Here is a 12,369-nt window from a genome sequence, read left to right on the forward strand (position 1 = left end):
GAGATATTTACTTCGATATTCGATAGGCAGATAGCTTCATTCAATTTCATTTTATATTAACAAAATTATTATTAATTTTATCTTTACAGCGTGAAAAAAATAAATGAAAAATAAATAATAAAGTAGCCAATTTTAATGACATATATGGAATACATACTTGATGATATTATTTGATGATTAAAAAAAATTTACGAGATATTATTAAATAGAATATAAAATTAAATTTTACCGCTAAAAAATGGCTGCCAATAGAGATAAACTATGTGTGTGTGTTGTCATTTTGTCAATATGTGTGTTTGATGATGATGATGATGTTGATGATTTTTGCGCTTGTGGTGGATAGTGGATACATATCAATACATATATGTGTGTGCAAATTAAAATGGCCGTAAGCAAGCACCAGACATCATGTACCAATGTCTAATTTTTTTTTTTTCACCGGTTTAATTATTATTAACAGTTGTTATCCTTATTTGTTAAAAAATTTAAAATAATATTTTTCCAAATAACTTATAAACAAGCAACAATAATTGTTAAATAATTGTTACATGTGATTGTGTGTTTATTGTAGAGAAAAATTATTATTATTAAAAAGAGATTCTTGTGTGTTGAAAATAAGAAGAGAAGAGGAGAAAAAAAAAAAAAAAAAAAAAACAGTTTGGTGAAATAGTGTTAAAGATTTTTCTTTGAGTGAAAGCTGGTTGTTGGTTCTGTTGGTCAATGTTTAACTGTTTTCAGGTGTTTGTACCCAGGCAAGTTGAAATATATTTTTCATATTTATTAATTAATCATCATAATTATATAAAGATTAAAGACGATAACAATGTGTATTTAAAGCTGTGACATATGTCAAGTGTTTTTGCCAAACAGGTGATTGGTTATTTTTTTCACACCGAGTTGTCAAGTTTGTTGTGTGTTATTCCATAAAATATGCTCTTTTTTTATTTTTATTTTTTATTTATTCAATTTAATTTAATTCAATTTATTGGATTAAGATAAATAGAGTAATATGATCAAGAGGACGCGCCCGTTTATCATTATTGATCAATTTTTTTTTTTTTATTTATTTGTTTATTTATAAATAAAATCATTGCTCCAAATATAAAACGTATTAAATATGAGAAATAATAATAATAATAATAATAATTGCACATAGTCTTTGGTTGGTTGGTTAAATAAAATTTGTTTTCCACCTGTCGATTTGTTTATGGTGGGATGACTTTCTGAGTTAAATGATTTTTTAATCTTTAAAAAATTATTATTCTATCAATTATTATCATTATGATTATTTTTTGCGATTAAAAATGAAATAATAATTTGTCGTGGCTCGTCATTTTGGCGTGTATATTTAAAATAATGAGTCATTGAACCAACATGCACTGATTGTTTATGATTATTTAACAATATCTTTACATCATCATTATTTTTATATTTCATATATGTAGAAGATTTAATAATTATTGGTTTTTTTTTTCTTATTTATATTGATTAATCATAATCAAAATGTAGTAGCTTCAACAATTTATATACTGATACAATTGATATTGATATATATATACGTAAATAACAAATCGTTATGATTAATATCACACGATGATTTATCATTATTTGTTTTTTTTTTTTTTTTTTCATTTATCAGTTGAAACAGTATACTTGTGTGTATAACCAGAGTTTAAATAATAAATCATTATCAAATATTTTAAATACATTAATTTATCATCATCATCATCATCATCATCATCAAGTCGATAGATTTTTTACTTTTACTTGAATCTTTTATTTTTTATATTTTCAAGTAAAATGTTGAATTATTATTGACAGTTAAGTAAAGTTTGTCTTGCGACTCTTTCCTATTGGAATGTTGTTGCTCTCCCAGGCATGTCCCAGTTTTCTCTGACCATGGAATTCAAAGACCAGCTGTATATTATAATTTATAATATTATTACAAGTACATATAAATTATAAACGCACATATTACTCTAAATGGTCTTATCTCTGTACTGTTATCTATCACTAGTCTAGGGATATCTTTTTTTTTTAATCATGTTTCATGATGATGATAATAATAATAATAATTGTTATTTTTTTTATTACAGGTCTTGGATATAATAATAATAATTGTAAATATGGAAAATTCAATGGTTCATGTTTAAAATAATTGAAAATTGCTTTTTTTTTTTAAATTGATATTATTGTCAAGATGCGGGAGTCATCAAGTTTGATCCTCAAATGGTTATTGGGGATCTGAGTCACTATAAAAATTAAAAGACACTATTTTTATTTAAATAGATTAAATAATAATAATAATAAAAATAAAAATTGACAAGAAAAATAATATATAGATATATAGCAATAATAAAAATAATAAAAATATAAAATAAAAAAATAATCATGTCGTTTTTTTCAAATTTGAAAAAAGCATTCCACTTTGGTGGTAATGATGCTAAAAAGAAAAAAATATACAATAATATTAAAATTGATTGTGATCCATCTGAATTTTGGGATATGATTGGTGAACTTGGTGATGGTGCATTTGGAAAAGTTTATAAAGCTCAACATAAAGAAACGCAACAGCTGGCTGCTGCAAAAATGTGTGCACTTGAAGGTGAAGATGATTTAAGTGATTTTATGATTGAAATTGATATATTATCAGAATGTAAACATCCAAATGTTGTTGAATTACATGAGGCATATTTTATGGATTCAAAATTATGGATGTTAATTGAATATTGTGATGGTGGTGCTGTTGATTCAATAATGGTTGAGCTTGAAAAACCATTAACTGAACCACAAATATCATATGTTTGTCAACACATGACAAGGGGTCTTAGTTTTTTACATAAATCAAAAATAATACATAGAGATTTAAAAGCAGGAAATGTATTATTAACAATGGCTGGTGGTGTTAAAATTGCTGATTTTGGTGTATCTGCTAAAAATAAACATACATTACAAAAACATGATACATTTATTGGTACACCATATTGGATGGCACCAGAAGTTGTATTGTGTGAAACATTTAGAGATAATCCCTACGATTGGAAAGTAAGTTTTCATTTTATATTATTTTATTTATATTATCTTATTTATATTATTTTATTATTTTTATTTCAAGGTTGATATATGGTCACTTGGTATAACATTAATTGAATTTGCTCAATTGGAACCACCAAATCATGAAATGTCACCAATGAGAGTATTATTAAAAATACAAAAAAGTGATCCACCAAAATTAGAACAACCTGGTAAATGGAGTAAAGATTTTAATGATTTTATTGCAAAAGCATTAATTAAAGATCCAACACAACGTCCAACAACTGATGAATTACTTAATCATCCATTTATTAATTGTACACTTGATTCAAAACCAATACGTGATTTATTATTGGAATATAAAGCTGATGTTGTTGAGGAAGAACTTGTTGATGATGAAGCTGAAGTAAGTTTATATTATTTTTTATACATATATAATATCTAACTAAAACGGTTTATTATTACAACAAACAAACAAACACAACAATGTCTGAAAATATATATATGTATATATTGAAAATTAATTTTATTACACGCTTACACCAAATCTAATTAGAAGGCCAAAAAAGCGAAAAAACACAGAGAACAATATCAGCGGATTGGTAAGCTGCACACGAGGCAACAACACCTTCTAATTTTCGTTTTTTTTTTTTTTCTAATTTTTTCTTTATAAATATTATTATTATTATTATTAATGTGTTTTAAATTTTAATTATTGTAAAAAAAAAATATAAATTGTAATTTGGCTGTGCATGCGGCTCTCCTGGGCCTCACCAGCCCCATCACCCGTTCGACTGCAAGGTCAGTTGCAGTTTTGTCTTCAAAGTCTCTTTTTATTTTGTCTTTTGCATATATTTTTTTTTATTAAGTAGGTTTTTTTGATTGTTCAATGATGATAAAATATTTATTTATATTTGAAATGTTAATTTTAATAATTTTGTTACAGGAACACCGCACATCACAACTGCCTCTGGAATTGGACCAACTCGGAGATGATTCAACATCAATGCGAAGTGACACTGAAATTAAAGGTCACTACTATTTTTATTATTTAATTATTTTAAATATTATTATTTATTTATTTATTAATATTTATAGTTGCAGATAAGGACAGTGTTTCGCCCGTTAATTCAACCAAGGAGGAAAATAATAAACGGGAAATTCAAAGAGATGAAGAAAAGGAAGAAAAGAATAATAAAAAACTTCGTAAGGCAGATTCCAAAGAATGTATTCCTCAAACTGTTGAGAAAAAGCCTGTAAGTTATTATTTATTTTTATTTTTATTTTTATTTTTATTTTTGTTTATATTTATTTATAAAATAATTTTTCAAAGGCACCAAAGCCTCCAGTTTCTTCTTCAATTGATTCAAATGAACGTCGTGCATCACGAGATAAAGGACCAGCACCACCACCTCCACCACAATCACAATCACAATCACAATTACAATCTTCCAATAGTAAAAATGATTCAAATATTGAAAATATACCAAAGCTCACGGATAATAATAATAATAAATCGAGTGCAATGGATATTGTTGAATCAAACATCATTCAAGACAAAATTATATCAAATGAAAATAATAATAGTACTAGTAATAATGATAATAATAATAATAATGATAATGATAATAGTAATATTAATAGTAATAGTAATAGTGATAGTACGAGTATACCAGTATTGGATGAAACTAATTTGAAAAAAAATAATAAAACAAGTCAAGAGAATAAAATAACAAAGGCAAATGTTGACAAAACATTATTGCAAGATAAAGAGAAATTAATTAATAAAGAGACTTTATTAAATGATAGTAAAGGGTATGTAATATTTAATTTTTAATTTTTATTTTTTACTTATTAACTTTTGTAATTTAATTATTTATTTTTTTATTTTTTTAGAATATTGGACGCAAACTCAAAACAAATAAATGATAGTATACAAAGTTTAGAATCAAAACGTAAAACAGTTGAAGATAAATTAAATGCAGTACTTGAAAAACATGTAGCTATGAAAGATAATCATGATGATAATAAATTAATAACGACAACAACAAAAAAATCAAATTCAACTGAAAATATAAAAATAAATAATCCATTACCAACAAAAGTTGAGCTTATAAAAAGTAAAAGTGTTGATTCATCACGTCTTAATGATTCATATGATAATAATAATAAATCAATATCAGATGATAAAATAAATGATGTGACAAGTGACACTGTTGATCGTTCATTAGCAAATACAACAGCATCATCAATAAATGTATCAGTTGTAACATCATCAACACCACTTAAAAATAAACAACAAAAGACTGATTTACAACATGAAAATAATAATATCAATAATGATGTTGTTGTTATAACTGGTAATAATAAAAATAAAATAAAAAATAATGATAATCAAGCAAATACATTAACAACAGTTAGAATAATATCAGAATTACCAACAGATACATCAAATAGTCTTGCATCAAATATTAGTCAAGTAACTGTTGTTACAACAACTCATCCACCAGTATTAATTGATGCTGGTTCATCATCATCATCAACAACAACACCAACATTATCACGACGACAATCACCAACAACAACAATATCTGAAGTTGTTATTGTTGCTAATGAAACAAATAAAACACAAGTCAATGAATCATCAACTGATGATGATGGTGGTTGTTTTACAAATCTTGATTCACTTGAATATACAACACAAGAACAACCAATTGTTATAACTGAATCATCATTGACTAAAAAAATTGGTAAAAAATTGGATGAATCAGAAGTTATTATTGTTAGTCCATATAATGAAGATATTGATACTAGTCATGTTTCAGTTGTAACTGTTGGTGATGATAATGAACAAGTTAAAGATTCATCAATATTAAATAATATTAAATCATCAAAAAATGACGATGAAATTGAAAATAAAAATTCAATAAAACAAATGAATGGTGGTAGTAAATTATTGATGACTGATGTTGTTATTGTCAATAATAATAATAATAATAATAATGATGGTAATGTTTCACGACCACAAAGTGATTCAAGTTCAATACGTTCACATACACCAAATAAAAGTATTGATCGTTCAGATGTTGAATCAATAGCAACAACAACAAGTCAAGATAGTCGTGGATCAAATAAAGATATAACAACAACAACAACAACATCTACTGTTATTGCTACTACTACTACTGCTACAGATACTTCTACTTCTACCACCACCACAACTGATAATGATAATAATGATATAAATAATGGTGTTGTACTTAGAAGAAAACAAACAGATTATAATCGTGATCAACAAAATCAACAACGTACACATAGAACAAAAGAAGATATACAAATAATGAATTTAAAGAAAAAAACACGTAAACGTACACGTAAATTTGAAATTGATGGTGTTGTTGTAACAACAACAACATCAAAAATAATATATGGTGATGATGAAAATGGACGTGTTTATGATGATCAAATATTTAGAAAACAAGAATTACGTGAATTAAAATTATTACAAAAAATGGAACAAAAACAATTTAAAGATTTATCACAAAAAGCACAAATATTAAAAGAATCACAAGAAAAAAAATTTGAACAAGAACGTCAATTATTAATACGTAGTGCTGAAACAGATCTTGATACATTACAACGTCAACAAAGACAACAAATTGAACGTGCTGAAACACAACAAGAAACTGATTTACGTTTATCATCTAAAAAAATACGTACTGAACAAGAACGTGATTTAAAACAATTTCGTGAAAGTTTAAAACAAGAATTACGTTTATTAAAACAAGAAATTGATTTAATGCCAAAAGAAAAACGTAAAATAACATTTAAATTAAAAAAAGATAAATTAGAAAGTGAACATGATGAACGTGAAAAATTATTTATGGATAAATTAAATGAAAATCATGAATTATCATTACGCAGATTATCTGATTCACATCGTGAAAAAATTGCATTAATGGAACGTCAATATTTACAACAAAAACAACAATTAATGCGTGCACGTGAATCAGCAATATGGGAATTGGAAGAACGTCAAATACATGAAAAACAACAATTATTAAAAAAACAATTAAAAGATATTTTCTTTTTACAACGTCATCAAATAATAATACGTCATGATAAAGAATTGGAACAAATGAAACGTATGAATTTACGTAAAGAGGATGAATTAGTTAAACGTCAAACAGCTGAACGTAGAAATTTACCAAAAAGAATTAGAAATGAAATGAAAGCACGTGAAATGATGTTTAGAGAATCAATGAGAATATCTGTTGCATCAACACCAGATATTGAACGTGATAAATTAAAAAAATTTCAAGAAAATGAAAAAAAACGTTATCGTGCTGAACAACAAAGATTTGAATTAAAACATGCAAGACAACTTGAAGAGGTACGTGCACAGTGTGATGCTGCTATTAAAGAACTTGAACAATTACAAAATGAAAAACGTAAAATGCTCATGGAACATGAAACAATGAAACTCAAAGAACAAGAAGAATCATATTCAAAAGAATTAAAAGAATGGAAAGCTCTATTGAAACCACGTAAACAGGTAATTTATTATTTAATATAATTTAATTTAATTTAATTTAATTATTAACACAAAACAACATATGTACATTTATAGATTATTATTTACACTTCAAGTTGTTGATGATTATAATTTTATAGAAATTAGAAGCTGATCTTCAAAGTAAAATGGCAGAGTTGGAGTTTTACTACAAGGATATATTACCTTCAAGATTATCCCGAATGTCCCTAATGACAAATGATTATTCAATGTCCTTACCAAGATCATCATCATCATCATCATCCTTCTCTCACAATCACAATCCTAATAATAATAGTAATAATAACAATTATAACAATACATATCCAAGATCAACAACTATAAATTCATCTACTAATATCATAACAATACCAAGACCATCATTAAAATATAATAGCACTGATAATTCCAATTCCATCAATAATAATAATATTTCAAGATGTTCAAGTTTTCATACTCCATCATCAAATCGTAAATAATTCATGTGTTGTTTTATCCCCATTGGCTTTTTATTCATTTAATTATTATTTTACATTCCATAATATATACTTAAACACTATATGTACATTTAAACAATCACATAAACATAAACAACAACATCTTCATCAATGTGTGTGATCATAAAAAAAATATATATATTTTATTAGTCGTATTTTTTTGGTGGCCGGTTATGAGCCAATACTCTAGTATTTTTAAAAAAATATTCATTTGTTGTTATTACATTATTATTCGAAACGCTTATTTGTTGACCTTTCAATATCCTAATTATACTGGCAGCGATAATTTTTTATTTGTTTATTTAAAAAATTATACCAATTGGAGTAAAAAGGTTAGTCAAATAATAGTTTATTCAAAAATTCATTAAAATTATTTATTGATCCACACAGTGAAAAGTTTATAAAACACACACCAATCAATTTCAATTTAAAAAAAAAAAAAACCCAATTTAATGATAATAGTTTGCCTATATGACAAACAAATATTAATATTTATTTTATTTTCAAACATTTTAGCGTCTTGAAGAGCAATTTGCATTGCAATTGGAGGAAAGAGAAGCAAACTATGGTCCAAATGTTATGATGCCACTGTGTTTGCCATCTGATTTACCAGATTTAACTCATCATACTGCTGGTTCAACAAGAAGTTCACTGTCTTCTGTAAGCGAAGGTTGATTTTAAATAATAATACCAGTAATTATTATCGTCATCACCAAATAATTAAAAAATTATTATTGGGACATAAATAAGAGAATGCAACGAAACTTTTATTTTTTTTTAATTATTATTTCAAATAGTTATACGTAAAATATAAAAATTGTATATACAAATTTGTTTAAAGTGATTAATATTATTATTATTATTATTATTATTATTATTATTATTTAAATAGAAAAAAGAAAGTATATGGTACTGGTACAAAAAAAAAAAAAAAAAAAAAAAAACAGAAAAAAGCAATTAGTAATCCGGCCGTTTTTGAATTTTCAAATTTAATAATAAATATTTGGCTGGCATGGTTTTATATATGAAATTATTGTTAATTAATACCGCATGCTGATTTTGTTGATTTTAATATAAACAAAAATATAAAAAATACAATGTCAATTTTATTAAAACAATTAAATTAAAAACAACCTGCCAATCAATCAAAATATATAATTTATTGTTTTATAATGTGAATGTTTAACATGAATAAATATATACAGTAAATTATTCATCACATTAATCATTTTAATTAATATATATTTTTACCTTGACAATATTTAACAAGGTTTTTTAATTAAATAATAATAATAATAATAATAAATAATAGAATAAAATATTATTGGTATATTGATTAATCGCGATCTTTCCAAATATAATAATAATAATAAAATAAAAATAAATATATGCATTATTTTTATTAAATATAAAAATTATAAATAAATAAAAAGCATTTTTGAATAGAAAACTTCACTTGATGAATAAAAAAAAAAATAAAATAAACTCATAGTCAATAATTATAATAGAAAAAAACGAAAAAGTTTAAGAAATTTCGATAATTCATTCCAATTTTGTCTTGTGAGCAAATATAAATTAGTCAATTAACAATTATTATTATTATTATTATTATTATTATTATTATTATCTGCTTCCTCATCTCATTGATGTATTTAATAACTATTTACAAATATTATCATTTGTATATTTATTCTTTATTCATAACCAATCATCAATCATATTTGTTATCTCGATTTTTTTCAATAATAATAAATCCAATAATAAAATTGGTATTCATAACATCAAATTTTTATTCATTCGATATTTAAAAAAAAAAAAAGAAACAAAATTTATTCACAATAATGTAAATAGATAAAAAATAATTGGCAAAAAATAATAAAAAAAAAAAAATTGTACAGTTTTGAAAAAAAAATAAAACACAAAAGTTTTTTTTTTTTCCCAATTATATTTTAATTAAATTTCGTTTTTTAATAATTATTAAGTAATTAACATTTATGAAAAAGAAAAAAAACAATTTATTTATATTAATTTTTTTCGGCAATTACCATTGTTAATAATAATAATAATGTTAATTATTAATATAATCTAATTGTGAAAATACACTTTGCCGAGTCATAAGTAGTCATTTAATGAAACTATGAAGAATATTTAATTATATATATAAATTAACATTAGCTAGTGTATTAACTTGCTCAGAATTTTTATGTGTAATTAATTAATGATTGATCAATTAAAATTTTTACCTAATTATTTCAAGGTATTATTATATCTAATAAATATTTTAATAATAAATTTAATATTTTTTTATTTTTTCATTACTCAAACATAAATATTGACGCATAGAGACTTTTACTGATTGAAACGACTTTTTTCGGCGGATATTAATCAATAAAATATGAAAAAAAAAAAAAGAAAATGCAGCCTTGTACTGAATTATCGTCATCATTTTAAATTTTGTGTTAAAGTCACATGCTATTTACATGAAATCTAAACATTCAATCATCGTTGCTGTTTATTATCGAGATTTAAATATACATATATATTTTTCAAATGAAAATAATTGAAATGAAATTTCTCAGAATTTCGTTATAATTTTTTAATATTGTTATTTATTTTTTAAAATACGATAATAAATTTCTGCACGCGTCGATTGTTTTTTAACCTTCATCATACATGTATATATTTTTTTTTTTTTTTTACAAAGAAATAACAACAAAATTGTTATATAATTGACCTGCACACATTAATTGCTTTTTGTTTATTTCGATTATTTAAATTGGCCTGATAAAACTAGACATTATCATATTTTTTTTTCCTATATACTAAACTTGACTTGTTGTCGTTCGAAAAACATCAAAATTACTTATTTCAAGTTTAAAAAGTCAAATTGATATTAAAAAAAAAAAAAAGAAATAATGGAGAAACGTTGTATTTCTATGGCAGTCTTTTTTATATTTCGTAAGTTATAATATATAATATAGGTATATATTACTAATTTATTTATTCAATGATGATGATTAATTAGTTTTTCATTATTTTTGTTTTTTTGGATTTTCCACAAGTTTTGAAAGAATTTAATGGCATTTTAGCTATTGTTGGAGGTGATAAATTAAATATAACGAGAGTACCATTTGCCGTAAGAATAATACTTGTAATAATTATAATTAAAAAACAAAAATAATTGCATCATTAAAAAGTTAAAAAGTGTGTTTATATAGCAAGTAGGTAGAAATAATAAGATGATTAATCACTGTGTGTGTGGTTGGGTGAATTTTGTGGTTTTTATAGTTGTCCCTTCGACACAACGATAGTCACATTTGTGGTTCCGCAATAATAAGTACAAAATGGGCTATAACGGCTGCGCATTGTATATACAAGTAAAAACTTTATTATTATTATTATTGTTATTTTATATTTTTTAATTAATTGATTGATTGATTAATGATAGATATGGTGATGATCCAAAAGAATATAGTGTTAGATCTGGCTCGTCTTATCGATCAAGTGAAGGAAAAATTCATCAAGTTACTAAAATAATAGTTCATGATGATTTTAATGCAACAATTGTTGATTATGACATTGCGGTTATTCAAGTTGATCCATTATTTGAATTTGATGATTCAAGACAACCAGTTAAGCTACCAGATCTCAATGGACAAGATAATGATGATGATAATACCGGAACAGTTGTCGGTTGGGGTGCATTTTCGGTTATTATTTAATTATTTAATTATTTAATTATTTAATTATTTTTATAAATTTAATTTACACTCAAATTTATCATCATATAGGATTTAGATGATAAAAAATTATCTCAAGTATTAAAATCTACAACAATGCCTAAAGTTGAAAAAAATGAATGTATTGAAGATTACAAAGATTCATATGTTGTTACTGATAGAGAATTATGTTTTGGATTTAGATCTGGACATGATGATGCATGCAAAGTTAGTTTTTTTAATAATAATAATAATAATTTCATTTATTTATATAATTATTATTTCAATTATATAGGGTGATTCAGGTGGACCACTTTATAATAAAGATGAAATATTAATTGGTATAACATCTTGGGGTGACGAGTGTGCTGCTAAAAATTCACCTGGAATTTATACAAGAGTAATATAATATTTATATATATATAAAATGGGTATACTAGCTTAATAATTTTTAAATTACAGGTGCAGTCATTTAGAGATTGGATTCAAGAAAAAACTGGTGTATAAATAATTGTATATATATAAATATAATAAAAAATTGTATTTGTTTGTTGAATATGCCGTGTGT

General features: G+C 24.2%; 2 protein-coding genes across 4 annotated transcripts; both read left to right on the top strand.

Moving 5' to 3' along the window:
* Nucleotides 1–218: 218 nt before the first annotated feature.
* Nucleotides 219–9,046, top strand: LOC122858559 (serine/threonine-protein kinase 10). Of its 3 annotated transcripts, none has more exons than XM_044161504.1 (8): nucleotides 219–752; nucleotides 2,097–3,045; nucleotides 3,116–3,439; nucleotides 3,980–4,064; nucleotides 4,132–4,289; nucleotides 4,367–4,848; nucleotides 4,930–7,588; nucleotides 7,708–8,375. In XM_044161504.1, the coding sequence occupies exons 2-8, from the start codon at nucleotides 2,392–2,394 to the stop codon at nucleotides 8,062–8,064; spliced, it is 4,719 nt and encodes a 1,572-aa protein (XP_044017439.1). In that variant the 5' UTR covers nucleotides 219–752; nucleotides 2,097–2,391; the 3' UTR covers nucleotides 8,065–8,375. The 3 variants fall into 3 exon arrangements, with proteins under 3 accessions (XP_044017439.1, XP_044017440.1, XP_044017441.1); XM_044161505.1 differs by having other exon boundaries at nucleotides 4,138–4,289; XM_044161506.1 differs by lacking the exon at nucleotides 7,708–8,375 and adding an exon at nucleotides 8,599–9,046 and having other exon boundaries at nucleotides 224–752.
* A 1,951-nt stretch (nucleotides 9,047–10,997) lies between these two features.
* Nucleotides 10,998–12,308, top strand: LOC122859621 (trypsin-4-like). Its single transcript, XM_044163303.1, has 7 exons — nucleotides 10,998–11,040; nucleotides 11,145–11,218; nucleotides 11,371–11,459; nucleotides 11,531–11,775; nucleotides 11,881–12,029; nucleotides 12,097–12,201; nucleotides 12,264–12,308. The coding sequence occupies exons 1-7, from the start codon at nucleotides 10,998–11,000 to the stop codon at nucleotides 12,306–12,308; spliced, it is 750 nt and encodes a 249-aa protein (XP_044019238.1).
* The last annotated feature ends 61 nt before the right edge of the window (nucleotides 12,309–12,369 follow it).

The sequence above is a fragment of the Aphidius gifuensis genome, linkage group LG6 (genome assembly GCF_014905175.1).
Source record: "Aphidius gifuensis isolate YNYX2018 linkage group LG6, ASM1490517v1, whole genome shotgun sequence".
Classification (NCBI taxonomy): Eukaryota; Metazoa; Arthropoda; class Insecta; order Hymenoptera; family Braconidae; genus Aphidius; species Aphidius gifuensis.

Coding starts and splice junctions, on each gene's coding strand:
- LOC122858559 (XM_044161504.1), top strand. CDS start 2,392: ATGTCGTTTTTTTCAAATTTGAAAAAAGCATTCCACTTTGGTGGTAAT. Junction 4,849..4,929: donor TTATTAAATGATAGTAAAGG/GTATGTAATATT, acceptor TTATTTTTTTAG/AATATTGGACGCAAACTCAA. Junction 7,589..7,707: donor TATTGAAACCACGTAAACAG/GTAATTTATTAT, acceptor ATAATTTTATAG/AAATTAGAAGCTGATCTTCA.
- LOC122859621 (XM_044163303.1), top strand. CDS start 10,998: ATGGAGAAACGTTGTATTTCTATGGCAGTCTTTTTTATATTTC. Junction 11,041..11,144: donor GGCAGTCTTTTTTATATTTC/GTAAGTTATAAT, acceptor ATTTTCCACAAG/TTTTGAAAGAATTTAATGGC. Junction 11,776..11,880: donor TAATACCGGAACAGTTGTCG/GTTGGGGTGCAT, acceptor TATAGGATTTAG/ATGATAAAAAATTATCTCAA.